The 17,440-nt window shown below is 35.6% G+C and overlaps 1 protein-coding gene and 1 non-coding gene across 3 annotated transcripts; one reads left to right on the top strand and one right to left on the bottom strand.

Annotated features, from left to right (window-relative positions):
* The first annotated feature begins 1,328 nt into the window (after positions 1-1,328).
* LOC112761507 (small nucleolar RNA R71) lies at positions 1,329-1,436 on the top strand. Its single transcript, XR_003181900.1, has one exon. It is a non-coding gene; the product is annotated as a small nucleolar RNA R71 (small nucleolar RNA).
* Positions 1,437-9,825: 8,389 nt separating this feature from the next.
* Positions 9,826-16,277, bottom strand: LOC112754396 (polyadenylation and cleavage factor homolog 4). Of its 2 annotated transcripts, none has more exons than XM_025802027.3 (7): positions 15,350-16,277; positions 14,643-14,744; positions 14,085-14,372; positions 13,307-13,426; positions 12,769-13,209; positions 10,181-11,944; positions 9,826-10,062 (listed from the first exon to the last, which is right to left on the bottom strand). In XM_025802027.3, exons 3-7 carry the CDS (start codon positions 14,292-14,294, stop codon positions 10,051-10,053), a joined length of 2,547 nt encoding a protein of 848 aa, XP_025657812.1. In that variant the 5' UTR covers positions 14,295-14,372; positions 14,643-14,744; positions 15,350-16,277; the 3' UTR covers positions 9,826-10,050. The 2 variants fall into 2 exon arrangements, with proteins under 2 accessions (XP_025657812.1, XP_025657810.1); XM_025802025.3 differs by having other exon boundaries at positions 14,085-14,342; positions 15,350-16,230.
* Between the last annotated feature and the right edge of the window lie 1,163 nt (positions 16,278-17,440).

Here is a 17,440-nt window from a genome sequence, read left to right as displayed (position 1 = left end):
CGGGGGCTCGGCTACTTTGCAACAAGGGCTAGTCACATGCCCTTGAAAATTGCTCCTTGGAAACCACAACCTTGCATACATTGATTAGTTAGGTGTGTCATAAGAACACCTTTATGACCGAACCTACCAACCTCATAAAGAAGCAATCTATGTCCCCATTCAATTTTGCATGCATACCCTTCATTTCCATATCAAATGAATCCTTACCATCCATTCCTTTACCACCTTTCATTATAAATAACCTTCACTTGGTTCGAACCTCACACTTAAAGATACACTTTCTTACATTCATCCACATTTCACTTCTTGTGTTCTTGTGATTCCAAATCTCACCCTTATACTTCCATTCAACCAATTCTTGTTATCACTTAATCAATCACTTATCTTCATTCTCAAGCTACACTTGCCACTCTTTCCTATCTCTTCTTTTTCTTCCATTCGGCCTCTTTGAAGCAAACCAATGACATCATCAAGTTCAAAAAGAAGAAAGGAAAAGGAGCCTGTAGAGGAAATTTTCTTTGACAATTGAAAGTTTAAATCTGTGTTTCATGAGATACAACTCGGGTGGATGGAACCAAAGGAAATATTGCCCGAATTAGCCTTCCAACTTTTGGATGATGAATGCCATAAGATCAAGGAAAAGATTGAAAGGAGGAGATGGGAGCTTCTCACCAATCCGCTCACACGAGTAAATGCAACTCTTGTCAGAGAGCTTTATGCTAATGCGGTGAGGGAGGATCCAAAAAATGACACTTCTTACAAAAGCTATGTAAGAGGTGTAGAAGTTGATTTTAGCCCGAAAACCATCATGAGGGCTCTTGAGCTTAGATCAACACCATTTGAAGAAGCTAGCTATCATGCAAGTTAGGTTGGTTCTTCCTTCTAGGGTTGTAGGTCTTAGAGAATGGGTCATTGTGTTGTCTAGAGGGATTTTCCATGTAATTGACTTGCTTAACAGAGGTTTGATCATGATTAAATGACTCAGAAACTTCACTTTGATGGACTTTTTCTCCCATGTCATAGGTGATACCTTGTGTTCCCACTGCAAAGACTTGCATATGTCCAAGTTGCTTAGTGAGTGCATTGATCTACTGAGACATAGCCTTGTTTTGTGCTAGAATATTGTCCAATGTGTCGAGTTCCATCACTCCTCTCTTCATGGATTGTTCAGGGGAATACAAATATTAATTTTTGGCCACTACTTCAATTAATTTCAAGGCTTCTTCTATTGTCTTCATGTGCAAAGATCCTCCAGCTGAGAAGTCCAATGAATTCCTTGAAGTAGGAGTAATCCCATCATGAAAAATATGAAGTTGTACTCAATCAACAAACATATCTGGAGGGCACTTCCTCAACTTCACTTTGTAGAATTCCCAAGCTTCATAAAGGGATTCTCCATCTTTTTGCATGAAAGTTTGGATATCATGTCTCAGCTTTTCCAACCTCTGCTGTAGGAAGAATTAGGTTAAGAACTTATTCACCAAATCATCCTATGTTGCTATGCTCTCCTTTGGTTGAGTTTCGAGCCACTGCTTGGCTCAGTCTCTTATAGCAAATGGGAACAACCTCAATCAATAAGCTTTAGTAGAGACACCATTAAATTTGACTGTGTCACAAATATGAAAGAAGCTAGACATGAACAAATTAGGATCTTTTTGAGGGCTTCCATTGAATTGGCAATTTTGTTTCACTAAGGCGATGAGTTGAGACTTCAATTCAAAGTTGTTTGCCTCTATAGCGGGTGCTACTATGCTGCTCCCACAATTTTCAGAAGTGGATTTTATGAACATTGATTGTGTTGTTGATATTGTCAGCGATTGTTTTAAATTCTTCTTGGCTTTAATCCGCTTTAGTTTCTTTTATTACCCTCTGGTCTCTAGCTTGCTTCCTTAATCGCCTAAGGGTTAGTTCAATTTCAGGGTTAAATTGAATAGTCTTTTCTTCTTGATTGTCCTGCATGAACACCAAGTACCAAGAAAATAAAAGTGGAACTCCCTACGTCAAAGTGAAAGAAGTTCCCAATGAAGTAAATACACAAAGAAGGAAAAGGTCTAATCTAGGAAATCAATTAACTGGTTTGTTGTTAATCTCAATTGATCCCCGACAACAGCACCAAAAACTTGATGCGAAATTTTGCAAAATCACAACTCGGCAAGTGCACCAAATCGTATCAAGTATTACCACAGTGAGTAGATCATCATTCCTACGAGGATTAACGAACTAAGAAAGCAGTGGTTAATTGATTATTCTAGTTAGACAATCAAAAACTTGAATTGTGATGAATTAAACACTAAATCATCAATATAAATAAGGGTAGCAATGAATGAGTGTAAAAAGTGATATAAGTAGATTTCAGAGATGCTAATACTTTCAAGATAAATGCTTTTCACTTGCTACCTAAATTATGCAAAGATGTATCTCATGGTGAACCTTAATTAACCAAATCCCAATCCCTTAGGGATTCAATTTCTCTTTAACTTAATCAATTACTAATTCCTTAGTTAATTAAGTAAGAAAAAAGATTAAGCACGTTCACTGATTCAAAAACCACACAATTCTTAGGCCCTAACCCTAGTTGATTTAATGTCACCTATCAAGCCAAGTTTAAAACCCAGAGAATCATGAGAAAAAATTTTCAAACTTAATTCTAACAAACAACTTTTTCAAGATGAATATAGAATTCAATTCAGATTTAAACTATTTTTCAATATATTCAAATCCTTGTGATGGAGAATGAAAACTTGTTTCTTAAGAAGACATCAATGTATAAATCAAGAAAAAAAAGACAACAACATTAATCCATAAGAATCAGTAGAGCTCATAACCTTAATAGAGGAAATTAGTTGCTCAGGATGCAAAACACAAAATTAGGGTTCAAAAGTATGCGAGAGTAATCAGGTGTTTGGTTTAGGGTTTTCTAAATCCTTAAATACTCCAAAACTAAAACAAATTAAAACCTATAATTAGAGTTAATAAAAAAAATCAAATAATATCTTTTTCTAATTAACTTTAAATCAAAAACTCATTCTCCGTGTGATTAAGGCTCAGGCTTTAGTGACTCCATTCATTAATCACTCTTGGGACTTAAATGCACCTCCCAGGGGTAAGGAATGGCTCCACGTAAGACATCCATGGAGGCTACGTGAGATGTGGGTGAAGGAAAAAAGGTGAGGCGACTGCCTTTAGGCCCAACATGGGACGTGGGTGGTGACCACGTGCGACATCCTCAAGAGGAGAAGGCTGGATGTCCCTAGACCTAGCTTCACTTGCTACGTGAGCTTGGAACATAGGACGTCTTGGAGAGGGAGAAAGGACGTGCTGCTGGGCAGAAGCCCAACGTGGGACATGACTCCCCACGTTGGATGTCTTCGAGCTAGGAGGAAGGAGAGGCTCCTGAGCACAAACCCAACATGGGACGTGACTCCCCACATTGGACGTCTTCGCGTGTGGAGAAGGTTGGACGTGGCTGGACATCCCACATCCTTGCATGCATGGAACCAACATGGGACGTAAGGGAGGGACGTGCAACGTCTTCGAGAGGGGAAGGAGTAAGGCCACTGCCTCTATGCCCAACGTGGGATGTGACTCCCCCACGTTGAACGTCTTCAATGGGAGATGGAAGGGTTGTGGCTAGATGTGCGACGTGGATGATGAACGTGGCACGTCTTCGACAATGTCCTGGAAGGGGGCTACTAGGTTCATGCCCAACGTGGGACGTTGGGTTCCCCACGTGGGACGTGAACTTGAGAGAATACCTGGATATGGGAAGTTGATTCTCACATCTCATGTTCTTGAAGAAAGGGAGTTGGGACTGTCCCTGGAGCTAGGCCCAATGCGGGACGTGGCTTCCCCAGGTCTCACGTCTCCGTTTGTGTCTTTCTCCTCTATTTCTCCTTCTCTAGTTCTATGTTTTGCTCTTCTATGAGTTTTTCTCTTTTGTTAAACAAATTTTTACTAATCTCCTACAAAACATATGAAGCAAAGTTCTCAAAGTATTTTGATGAAAACATAAGAGAAATAGTGAAGAATCGTAATCATTATTGACATAATTAACAAGGAAACTACCAAATGATGCTCATGCATCATGAAGCTCCCAGGGAACGTGCATGCAAGGACACCAAGAGTCCTTAACCAACACTGGGCATTTTCAAATCAAATACCTCTCATTTAAAATTACGTTAAGGTTTTATCTTATCCTTTTCTTTTTCATGCACGTATGCTTTTGTCCATGATTTACACCCATTATTCTGTCAATCTTTAAGTTTAATGTAAATCTCTAAGTTTGGTGTAAACTCATAAGTTTGGTGTTGGTAACACCATGGATCATAAAGTCCCGGCACAAGAAGCAGTAATGATAACTGAGTAGACTTGGGTAAGATCAAATAAGATAAATCCTCTCTACTAGTGGTTAGTTATTTTCTTTCTCCTTTACTTTCATCCTTCCTATTTTAGTTTTCCTTGTTTTTTTCTTTTATTTTCTTTTTCCTTCACTACATATGTAGCATATTCTATCTTTCTTTTCTTATTTTAAACTTAAAATTTGAATGCTTGTTTCTCCAGTAACTATTATTTTGGAGGATATCTTGGTGAAAGGATTGAATTAAATAATTCAAAAATAAAGATTAGAGGTGCTTAAGTATATGTGGTTGCATTTGAAGAAATATGAAATGCTTGAATCTTGAGGAAACGGAAAAAGAATCTTCAAGAACAGAAATTTAAAAAAGTATTATGAGAATTCGACCATCAATTCCTTGAAGCAGTTGAAAAAAATGGAACGATCAAAAGAAATTAAAAGATCCAAGGATCTGAGCACCAATGATTAGGGTCCAGTTATGTGTCTGTGATGTTTTTGCTTTAAGGATAAACTTGGGCTAGTAAATTCAAGGGGTGCTTTATCACTCGATAACTTCGGCTAACTGAACTAGGATTATCAATTGAAAGTCCGCTTAAAGAGTCGCATTAAGACAAAACATTAAGAAGTCTAAAGAGGCCTTGGGCATCGATGTCTAGGTCAAAACCCTAGTTATCTGCTTGTGGTGTAATTGTGTCGATGAGAGGCTTGGATGATTAGATCCGAGTGGTTACTTATCACCCGGTAACTTGGGCGAACTAGCCGGGATTATCGATTGAAAGCCTGTTAAGAGCTGCCTTTTGACAAAGCACTAAGAGTCGAAAGCCCGCAAAAGATCTCTCACGTAATTCAAATAAGAAGTAAACTGCCTTCAAGCCATATAAATTCAATAGAACTCATAATATAATTCGAATTTCAGTTTTGAAAATTCCTAAATCATAAGTATACAAGATTTATGAAAGATAAGAGAAGCCGAATATAACCACAAGGATTATCATAAATCCCACTTTATGTTTTCAATCTTAATCTTTTTTCAAATCTTTTTCACTATGCTAAACTCTATTTATCTTTCTTTTTTGCTTGAGAACAAGTAAAGTTTTAAGTTTGGTATTGTGATGACACATCATCTTAAGTGATTTTTAGGGTTCTTTTTAATTTATTTTCTTAGGATTTAGTAAATAATAAAATATTTGGAGTTGTGTTAGTGCTTTTATTATTTCAGGAGTTTTTAGCTAAAAAATAATAAAAAATCAAAGGAAAAACACAAAGGCAGCAAAGCATGGCCTAAGGAAGGAAAGTGTGGCCTAAGGAAGGACATACATGGAGCACGCCTGGCGTACAAAAGGCATGCCCAACGGATGGACCCCACGCCTGGTGAGACCCTTCCATGATGTAGCACGCCTGGCGGCCAAGCCCTGCGCCTGATGGCCTTGCCCTGCGCCCGACGGCCTTGCAACATGCCCGGGGGACCCTCTAGCTCCATACTTCCGCCGGGCATCCGCACACGCCCATCGCGTGTCCTTCATTGGGATATGAAATTTTGGGCTTTTTGCCCAATTATCTCTAATACACGTCTGGATTAAACACAATTACAACGTTCAAATGTAACAATTAAGCCCCATGCCTAATTATCCACACTATTAGAAGCCTTAATCACATCCAGAACATTGAAGACTCTAGAAGATTGGTTATTAATTCTTTCTAGAAACATAAGGGATTCGGTTCGTTTTGAATTTGAATTGAATTATTGTTTTGAATTTAAAATTAAAGTCAGTAAGTAGTACCTTATCCTTTTCTGTGGAAGATAAGTAGTTATCTTATCTTTCTCTCTGAAATATAATATTAGGATAGTTTGAATTTTAATTCTAGAATTTAGGATATAAATAATTGAACCTTGTTCACAAAGGAGGACATCCATCTCCTCTGTAATCTCTTTTCATTGTTTTCTTTCCTTTTCCATAAGTAACTAATCCTTTTGTCAAAGGGTTAAAAGCTCTGTTTATCGATCTACATTTGTTTTATTTTGAAGTCTTGTATTGGTCTATTTCATGATTGAGTTATTCGTTCTTCATTTGGACTAGTGGTATCGAAAGGTTTGCTAATCTCTTTTGAATTCTTTTATTATAATTGAAAATTTTGATATTTGAATTAAAGCTTGAAAACTCTTTCACATGACTATTTGAATTCGACTAGGAATAGTGGTTCAATTAGTGTGTGACGCATGCATGATTTTCAATCACTCCAATTTTGAATAAGTGACATATAATTCAGATAAGAACAGCTTTTGAGAATTGTGTTTTTCTTCGATTTAACTAGAAAAGACTACCTTGAATATGTGACATGTAATTCGACCTAAGGACTACTTTTAAATATTATTAGAAAACTAAATCAGTTTTTGTACTTAATCTCTTGATTAATTAATTGACGACTAATTAATGCTTGAGAAACTAAGGAACCAAAGAATTCGAAATTAGTTACTAAAGATTTGTCATGAAAGATCTTTGCAAACTTCATGGTAAGTAAACAAAGTTTGATTTCTCTAAAAGCATAAACAACTCCGAAGCCCTTGGCTTTCACCATCACTGTCTTCTCTCAATTCAACATCCAAGCTTGTTTGTAAGCATTCAAGCATTCAAGCATTTAAGGTTCTAAAGCTCTCGGCAAGACACAATCTTTCCCCTTTCAGAATCAGGTTTTATTAATCTAATTAGGCATTTAATCTGATATTTGTTTGCTCAATCTTTTAATCTTTATGGGAACAATATCCACTTACCATGGTATTACTTGAGCGATCCAGTGCACTTGCTGGTATCCGTGAGCTTTAATTTTCGCTCATCAACATAAAAACTTCAAATTAAACAAAAGAAAATTACTTAAAAAGATATATAAAAATCATTAAAGATGCAAAAGAATCATTGTGGAATAATAATTTATCAAAATTTGTCCAAAGATCTAATAACTTGGATAAAATATTAGCATATCAAAGATCAGCTTCACAAAAAACTAATTTGGGATATAAAGAAGGAAGCACTGTAGTTTTTAAAAATTATTCTCATGAAGCTTTTGCTTCATATAATCAAAACAGAAAATCACAATGCAACTTTACAAATTCAACAAAAGAAATATTTGCAACAAATGCAATAGATATGGACATACTTAAGCAATGTTTCATTTCTTGGAAAAAATATGGTGAAAATATTTATATTGTTGTACTGGATTATAATAACCTTCCGTAACCAAAGAAAATTTACATTAAAGGATTCAAACTAATTTGGATACCTAAGATTCCTTAAAGAAAGAAAGACAGAGAGTATATTGATATGTAGGTAATAGATACTCATGGCATATGATAAGGAGTCCCACTTTCTTCGTCAAGATAAATAAATATGATGGTAGTTTTGTTACCTTTAGTAACAAAACCAAAGGTAAGATTATTTCCATTGGAAAATGTTTGCGAGTTACCTTGAACAATCGGTGACGAGTTTTGCGGCGTCCCATCTAGTGGAATGAAAGGAGGGGGTGACTTACAAAGATTCTGACGCTCAAATTAAAATGGATCTAAGAGGTAGGATTTTAGGATTTGAGGTGGTCCAAAAGGTCCCCGATTCTTGGGCCGAGGAGGCCGAATTGGGCTTGAGGGCCGAATTCGTCGTTGGACCGTTAATGCTGAAACCTGAGTGCGCAAAAGAAAAGTTGGTAAAAATTCTTCAACCTCAATATATAATGTTCTCTTAGTTGATGGTTTAAAACACAATTTGATTAGTATTAGTTAATAGAAGGTATTTTACTAAATGGAGACGAAAGACGAACCCTATAAAGACCTATTATCATTCTTAATTACAACTTAGTTTTAATTTTTTTATGTTGAGATTTGTCAATATTATAATCTTTCATAATCAATTTTGATATATTATTTTATTTAGTTATACTCTCTCTAAATGTAATGAAACACCTTCGTACCTCAACAAAACGATGAGTAGGAAACATTTCAAATGTTCTATGGTTTTAAATATTTCATTGTTTATAGTTATTCATCCCATTATGATTGAGATTAATGACTAAAACTAATTTTATAATTGAAATCAATAGTTAAAGATACTGAAATACCTAAAACAACGGTACACTTGCTTCCCATAATATTTTTGCACTGCAAGATGAGATTGGACTGAACGAACAAGTTTGGTTCCTTCCGTCGTGTTTATAAATTATAATAGCTATTCATGTTCTGTGAGGAAACAGCTATTCCTATCCTATGAAGTATCATTAGAGTAAGAAACCAATTATGAGAATCTTTTAGAGGCATTTTTCATACGGTGCATATCATCGTGGGTTTCACATGCTGGTTTTAAAGGGTATCTGATTGCCCCAAGCACCCAAAAAAAGTGAAAAACAAAAAAAAAAAAAAAGTCGCTGTTCAATTCCTTCTCCCGAGTGGAACCGATGAGGCAACCGGCTATTTTTTTTTAGAAAATAAGATAAATAAATTTCTAGCTTTTTAATTAAAAAACAAACTCATTATTGTTTGATTAATTGAATAATGATTAATTGAAAATACAAGTGTGTTCTTTACCTTTTAAAATGTGAGATATCTAAAAAGAACCTACGAGGAGCTATTTGTTTTCACCTTTTTTTAAAGGTGACTACTCCAATGAAGATTTTATGATTATCATCATGTGAAGATACTTTATTTTTATCATTGGATGATAAGTTGTAAGACTTAATTTTTATTTGAAGTAAAAATATTACCTTTATTTAAAATATTATTAAACAAATAAGTCATACTTTTTAAACAAAGATCATCTTCATTAGAATAGTTGCCTTTTTTTTAATGCCTTCTCATTGCTGGATTCTGTTACAGCGAATGATGCGGCTTTTTTGCTTCCTCAGCCATCCGAAGTTAAAAACCACAGTGAAATGTTTTATGGTTTTACCCTTCTATTAAAGCTGCTTTTTCGCCCTAATTAGTCGCAATTTCATACAGCTAAATAGTATCAGAGGAATGCAATGAGAATCGACGAATGCTTCAGCAGTACAATGGCCACAAAGGCCCACTTTATATCAGCATCATAAAGCCTTGATAATGAATAATTAAAATGAACCCTTAGGTCGAATGCTGAGTGCCCAAACATTAACATTCCCTAAAACCATATCTTAAAACCGTGACGCCAATGTTGCAAACATTAATTCCTGCAGTTGTTCTTGTCAACTAATTAAAGGCATGGGACTTGGACTTCAGAGTAAATTTCGAGAGAACTCACTCTTTTTTTCTTTTGAAATGGGTGTTCCAAACATTATATTCAGTCACAACTTAACCATAGAAGATTGCGATGACCAAGAGTTCCAATAGAAGTCCATATCTGATGACTAATGTTTAATTTTAGCATGATTTAAATATAATTGATTCACGAGAAACAAAAACAGAAACAATATATAAAATAAAATAAAACAAACAATATGTCAATACTGATGCAAAATTTGAGCCGCAAAACAAAAACTCTCCAATTTATATATACTTTGAACACCTTTTCCCGAGTACAAAAGAAACAAAGAAAAATAAGCACAAAATTGTTTAACCGCTTTAGCGACCAGTTAGAGGCAACTAATATAGCATGCATATCACAGCAAAATTATGTAGAGTAAACCTGTCTTGAGTCCCTCAGTGAACTTATGATTCTCCATCAAAGTAGAGGCGTAAATAATCAGTCCTGTTCCTGTGAAAAATGGAAAAGGTCCAATCAATCACCATACCTTAAAATTGTAAACTCACTTCTCCAATAGACACATTGTAATTTTGAACAACTAATGACAGATCCATTCCATAAGGCTTACCATCTTGGTGCTGCCAGCTACTGAGTTCTCAGATAAACATTTAGCATGAACAATCGGCCCCACATTTCTATTTTCCATCTCACCGTTTCTATCTAAGTTGTTTATGTAAACAGCACCTTCGAACATCCATTCATCCCTCTCTTGACAGTACACATCTTCAAACAGATCACCACACAATACACACAAGCACTGGCTGTCATCAGCTGGAACGATAGCATCAAATGGACTCCTGTCTGTTTCCTCACAATAATCGTCTACAGAATCACTAGGCTCAGACGAAAAACAATTCTCATACCATTTTCTGGATGCTGTAATTAGACCATGTTGCTCTCTTTCTCGTGCAAAATGCCACTCCAAGTGTTTGTTGAACTGTTCTTCCTGTTTAAGCTTAATACCACAAAATCTGCAATGATGTTGACTATCATCCAATAATCCCTTGATTACAGTGGGATGCATCTCTCGGATTACATCAGGCTTAAAATCAAAGCCGATGATATTCCTTATTTTGGTGTTGGTTGATTGACTTACGATCAGGGAGGCTTTTGCATCATCTTCCACAACTTTAGAGGATGTTACTGGGAGAACTGTGGAACCAGTAACTGAAGGAACTGGCAATGAGCTACTGGCAGTAATGCTTTCAGTACGCGTTTCCAATTGAACCAATGCCTCTGTTGGTACCTTAATCGATGACTCCGAATCTGTAGATATCAAACCTTTTGCAACCAGTGAGCTTAAAAGGTTTGCAATGGGATTCAAGGAATTGTTTTTTGTAGCAGTTGAGGTTGGAGCTGACACACTGCTCATGTTAGAGGAAGTTGGTAATTTTGTAGAGACCTTTGGTTTCTGTCCAGTATTTGCTTGTGATATGTTATCCAGAATAGAAGAATCGTCATCTGGAGGAACTAATGTTGACGGTGATGCAACTGCAGATACCGAAGAAATTAATGTGGCAGGCGAAGGTCTACCTGATAGAGCTGGGCAAACCCCTAAGTCAGATGGAAGATTCTTTGTAACTAGACTACTACTTGTACCAGGAAAACTATTTGTAATTGATTTGTTGAGGAATCTAGTCTGCACAGTTGCAGCTGACAAACTACTTTTTGATTGTTCTGAACTTTCACTGGCCTTGACTTTAGAGTGGAGAGGCTTCTTAGTTTTTGCAATAACTTCAGTCTGGGAAGAGACCAGTGGCTGCTGCTGATGCCTTGGCAGAAAAGAAGTCTCTGAAGATAAAGGACCATGCAAATCCTTTTCTCTAGATCTATGCAAACAACCAACTTGAGCATTGGGAGGAAGGGCAGCTGGTTGATCTCTAATGTATTGTCTCTGCAGATCTCCCAGAAACTGTGATGTTTTAGAATCCTTCCCATAGTCTTGCTCCAACAAATTTTGTGTTGGATGAGGGTGGAGCTTTGTTACAGGCAATGATGCAGACTGCTGCTGCAAAGGTGACTGCGCAGAAGTGGGTTTTGTTCCCATGGAATCAAATTGCTTTTGTCCCATAGTTTCAGACATACCTTTGGTTGCATTTGGCATGGAAGACCGATTTGCCATCCTGACAACCAAAGAACTTGTATTAGCTGGTAAGCAACCTAAAGCTGACAACAATTCTTCCGAGTGACCTGGCTTCAGATTCAACTTTTCATTCGATCTCTGCTCCTGCAATTGCCATGGCAATGATGAATGCCCCCCAGATGCAAATGATTGTTTCCTAGCAGTAGATATTTCTCTATCATGGTGCAAGATTTGGGATTGATCTCCATCCTGGACACGGAAACAAGTCAGATGTAACATGACATATAAGCTTGTCATTCTTAGTACTATTGAAAATATTTATGGAGTCTCATTACCCTTCTCCAATTATAAGAATTAACATAGCACGAAAGATAGAGGGCAATGTGAGAAAATCATATTTAAAGGGTTATGTTCATGAACCCTGCTATAGAAAATGAGGACTTTCAATGATCCCTCTTATCCCCCTTGATATCTTCCCTTTTTAAATTCCCATAGCATAAGATAATATGCCTAATGTAAATAAACACTAATTTATCCGAGAGTATCTTTTGGAGGGGTGATAGAGAGGGAGTCGCATGGTCAAGCTCAAGTAAACTATATTTGGAAGAAACTTAAATTTTAAGGAGAGAATAGAATGGCAAGTTAGGGACACCTATTCCACCCTTGCAGCTCAAGGCTACATTTGTCCCATCAAATTGGGGAATCAAGGAAGGATTGTCAATTTATCATGCATTCCATTCCCAACCTTTATTAAACTGGTACACATTCAACCATAAGGAGGACATCATCTACTACACTATATAACAAGCCACTTCATTTCATTGTCTATAAAAACTCCTAGATACAGCCTAAGACAACCAACCCATAGATGAAGATCCTAATGATAAGCAAGTAGTGAAACCCTCATATAAATTGGGCCAGTATATCATCTGTCATAAAATCACAATCAGACAAGATAACTTGAAGTTGCAAAAATTAACAACGAAATTGATGGACAAGGACACCATCCATGTATAAACTGCAATTGGATGAATAAATTTAGGTGGCAAAGTGCAATAATCAAGCATGCTTACCAAATTCTCATCATCACCACCCATCCATCGTTCTGTATTCAAGTTGTTGGCAACGCTGGCGGCACCATCACCAATCATTCCAGAGTTCATTTCATCCCACATGAATTCCTCTTCCTCAGAATTTTTCCAGCTACCTGGCACTACACTGCTCTGTATGCTAGTTAAGTTTTGTGTTGGCTGATGATGTGCACCCAAGTTCATCGACTTTGGTGCTTCACAATTCGAAAAACCAAGCTTCAAACTGAAACCATTACTTTGATTAGATGTGTTCTCTGCCACGCTGAGTCCTGCTTTATACCAAGTTTTATCATGTCCCAACTCAGCAACCCTACTGCCAGTTCTTCCAATACTTGAAATACCAGAACTATTTTTCATGCCCCCATAGGATTCAGCTAAACTCTTCTCAGGAACAGAATTGTTATATGCATCTCTTTGAATACGCTGATTAGAATGCAAGATAAACCATTACATTCAAATATGACAATTGATAGAATGAATACCAGACATAATAAGAAGAAAAGAAATTTACTCTACATACATGCATGTTAATCCTAGGATCGAGCCACGGTCGTGAAGCACCCAAAACTCTACTTGGCCTCTCTGAATCCTCATTTGAGTTCAAAATAGCTCTAGTCGTATCATTAGCTACTCCTTTAATCTTCATGACATGAAAATGGACATGATGGAAGAAATAAGTACCTGACATATGATATAGAGGTATGTATGACTAAATTATACAGATGATATCTACTCGAAACTAAGCATATTCCCAAGCAATGCAGTGTATGAATGAGTTGTCAAATCATGATACATAGTATGAATCACAAGGTTTCTTAGGAATTGTGAATCATTTTTTTAAGGTATAGTGTCAAGAGGAGATGTTGGGTGGTCTAAACATGCATAAATACAATACAGGAAAAAGTATTCAAAGGATTACCTCTATCTCAAGCTAACAAGATTAATATATTAAACCATATAAACAACAATAAAACCCAAAATATATCCAAAGGAAAAAAGGTCGGGATATTTCATATTTACAAAAAGTAAAGGAGTTTTAGTTTCTTAGAAAGTTCATATTTACAAAGATGTGGAATGCAAGAATATTGCATTGTGTCTCAAGTGTCTCAGTAAGAAGTAATGAAGATCAGAATTTGGTTGCATGACATATCTTCAAGTTCAATTTTAATATCCAAGAAACAAGAATGAGAATTCAATTGATCACCCAAAATAAAAAAAGGTAGTCCAATCCTGAGTAACTCCACTCAAATCCAACATTTCAAACGTTTATACGTTTTAGGTGCAATCATTTCACCCACCCTGCTGGATTGCTGAAGACGCTGCCGTTCTAAATACTTGGGATTCACATGGATGCTATGAGCTGGGCGTTGTGACTGTGATTCACTTCCGAGTGTAGCAGATGAAGAAGCCGAACCATTGACTGCAGGCATGAAGCCAAGTTCCTTTTCAATCATCTGAAGGGTCTGCGGAGGAATGTATCCCTTCCAAGTTCCAAAAAGATGCCTCATACTTGAATGGACAGGTGGATCAACCTGTTTGTATGCCTTGATGAATACCTAAAATGTAAAGGAGTAACGGGCAAGTACCTAGTTAAAAATAGGTTGTAAAATTAGAAAAAATATCTCAGCAAAAATACAAAGATAAAAACAGTTACCAGTAGAACAAGCAGAATATTCGTATTTAATGAAATGCAAGAATTCTAACTATCTTTTTCAATGTAACCTACATAGTGTAAAACCTCATAACCTCAGAATTTGGACTATTCATTGTAGATCATATAATAAACAAAGTGATAAGTAGTTTTTAGATAAAGGCATTAAAGGTCAACAAAAATGGAAACAGAACAGATATCTGACCTCAGGTAGTCTGGCAGCAAAGTATTTTATATAATCCCGCCCAATATTCTTAACAATACTGTCCAAGAGATAAAGAGATGGAAGCTTTTGCTCATTTGGAACCTGGATAGTCATTAACACAAATTTTAATCGTTAAGGCGATGAGACAGCTTTTCTATGGTGGAAAAAATTAATAAGCAAAGAAACAGATACAACACTGCCAAGCCATATCTAAACAAGGGTAACAACTAAAGCCTACAAAGTATGAGAAAATTTCATTGAAACCAGTCTTCAGAGCACTGATTATAATTGGAAACAGTAGTGTTCATTTCCTTTGTCATATCCAACAACAAATAAAAAAGAAATGAAAAAATAATAGATACTCCTACAAAACTGCCATCACCAAGCAAAGGATAATTCTTAGTTTTTCTTTTTACCTCTGATTGAAAAACTATAGATCTTTATTCTCTGAAAACCTTAACACTTAACAAATGAAACTTGATTGAATTGGGTTAAGCATAAATGATTTTGAAAAAAAAAAACTACCAGAACAAACATCTCATTTTCTCATCTACTCCCAGGACTGCAACTCTTCCCATTCATTACTTGCACCTTAGATTCTTACCAACTCAATTCAATCCAAATAATTAAAAATGGCACCACACATGAAAACAGATTGTGAAAAAAACAGCGTAAACAAGCGCACAGTGCAAACTTTGAAGGTTCACCTCTACAATGTTGGTACAAACGATGCCAGCAATGGCCTTCGCAGCAGAAAGGTTCTCTCCTGCAATGATGGTCAAGTTCGTAATTATTGGCTTCGAGTTGAAAGTGAGCTCAGCTAGCGCGGCCTTGTACTGAGATACAAGCTCCTGGTGCGGTGGCGGTTGCGGGTGGTACCTGTCGCTACTTTCGGAGTCCCTGTCGCTGTTAGTTCGGAACCTCGCGGTGGCGGAAGTCAACGGTGTAACCGCAGAGGACGGCGGTTGCCGCGGCTGAGAAAACGGTCGGGAAATGGGGTTGGAACTGCTGTCGAGCTCGTCGATCAATCGGGGCTTCTTGGCGCCCGGCTCTCTCGATCTATCGAACGATCTACGCGTGCTCTCCATGTTCATGTAATAATAATTAAAAAAAATATGTATATTTATGAAACGAATGTAAAAACCCTAACGTAGTTTCAATTAAGCGAGGAGCTTGCGGGAACAAGATTCAATTGATTTACAGAACGAAATAGCGTCCGGTTATTGGTTCCCGCGCGGATTTTATTGCCAGGTGGAGAAAAAGAATGAAAAACAGAAGAAAACTGAAAGAGGAAAAAGACAAAATCTACGGGGGATTGGGTTAAACCCTAATCCCCAAATCCAGACAAAAAGGAGGGATAAAGAGAAGGGGGTTGAACGTTATATGAAGGACGCGATTAGCATCAAGAGTGAAGAAACCCATCGGTAGTAACTCCAGGTTAGTGAACTGAACTATGAGTGTGACCTTTCCTCAATCTCAAAATTGGAACTGTTTCTTTCTTTTTTCTTTCTTTTCTTTTTTCTTTTTTTCTTCCTTCTTTTTTTCACTTTCTTTCTGATCAGAGTATTGATTTAGATTTTAGTCATTCAATTCAATTCAGATGTTCCGTTTTTTTATACATTGTAGATCTCAGGCATTCTTGAAATTATAATTCCGACATTAAATGAATATTTGCCTTAAGAGATTTTTTATACTATATACGATTGTTAATAAATTTATGAGAAAATAATTATTTTTAACAATAAAAAAATTAGATACTAATAAAATTGATGACAAAATATTAAATTAATATTATATTTATAAAAAATAAATTTTATTCAACAAAAATATTTAAATATTAGATTTTTATTAACTCAGTAAAAAAAATGTATTAAATTTCTAAAATGTTCCTATTATAATTTATTATCTTTAACCACTTAAACATTCAACCAAATTACATTAACTATAACAAAAAGTAAGCATTTGTTTCGGAATAAAAATAAGCACATCAAAATCAGAGTAACAAATATTGAAGAATTAAAGCAGACTAAAGGTTTGTTTAGGTAAATTTTTAAGAAAATTATTTTTTAAAAAATTTTATAAAAAATTTTATAAGAAAGTAAAAATAATTTTATGTTTTGATATCTCATAAAAAAATTTTTTTATTTATTAATTATGTTTGGGACATAACAATATAAAAGTATTTTTTATTTATTTATTATGTAAATATCTTTTTTTAAGGAAAAAATATCTTGTAAAAAAAGATATAAATTGTAGATTCTCAAAAAAGATATTTTTTTATTTTTCTACTGTTTTTAATTTTATTATTAAAAATTTACCAAACACGCTAAAAATAAAAAAAATTATTGAAAAAGATCCTTTTTAATAAGTTAATAGCGCCCAAACAAGCACTAAAAGTAATTTTTAAAAACAAAAAATTGAACCAGCATTAATAATTGAGCACAAAATATGGTATTATAATTACCTAATTCTTCTCTGAAAGAATAAAAGAAAAAGAAAGTGAATAAAAAGAAGAGATAACTATCAAATTAGTACCCGAAAAATTTAAACGATGATAAAATAGTACTTAAAAGACGTTATTAACAAATGAGTAATAGCTCAAATGACATAGTCTCCCCATACTCAATTAAGAGGTTGCGGGTTCGAGTCTCCTATCTTTGGTAAAAAAAAAAATCTCTAAATAATTTTAGAATTTGACAAAAATGACTAAACGTTAACTATCTCTGTTTATGTGGTACTTTTCTTCATTATTAAAATTTAATATGTAGAAAAACTAAAATCTCTAAATAAAAAATTCC

The sequence above is a fragment of the Arachis hypogaea genome, chromosome 16 (assembly GCF_003086295.3).
Source record: "Arachis hypogaea cultivar Tifrunner chromosome 16, arahy.Tifrunner.gnm2.J5K5, whole genome shotgun sequence".
Classification (NCBI taxonomy): domain Eukaryota; kingdom Viridiplantae; phylum Streptophyta; class Magnoliopsida; order Fabales; family Fabaceae; genus Arachis; species Arachis hypogaea.
Note: the sequence above shows the minus strand (reverse complement) of the source record. Positions and strands in the feature narration are given on the sequence as shown.

Excerpts from the sequence above, each read along its gene's own strand:
- LOC112754396 (XM_025802025.3), bottom strand. The coding sequence starts at position 15,736 with ATGAACATGGAGAGCACGCGTAGATCGTTCGATAGATCGAGAGAGCCG. Across the intron at positions 14,343-14,642 it reads TTGCTGCCAGACTACCTGAG|GTATTCATCAAGGCATACAA; the intron begins GTCAGATATCTG and ends TTTACATTTTAG. Across the intron at positions 13,427-14,084 it reads GTCTTCAGCAATCCAGCAGG|ATTAAAGGAGTAGCTAATGA; the intron begins GTGGGTGAAATG and ends CATGTCATGAAG.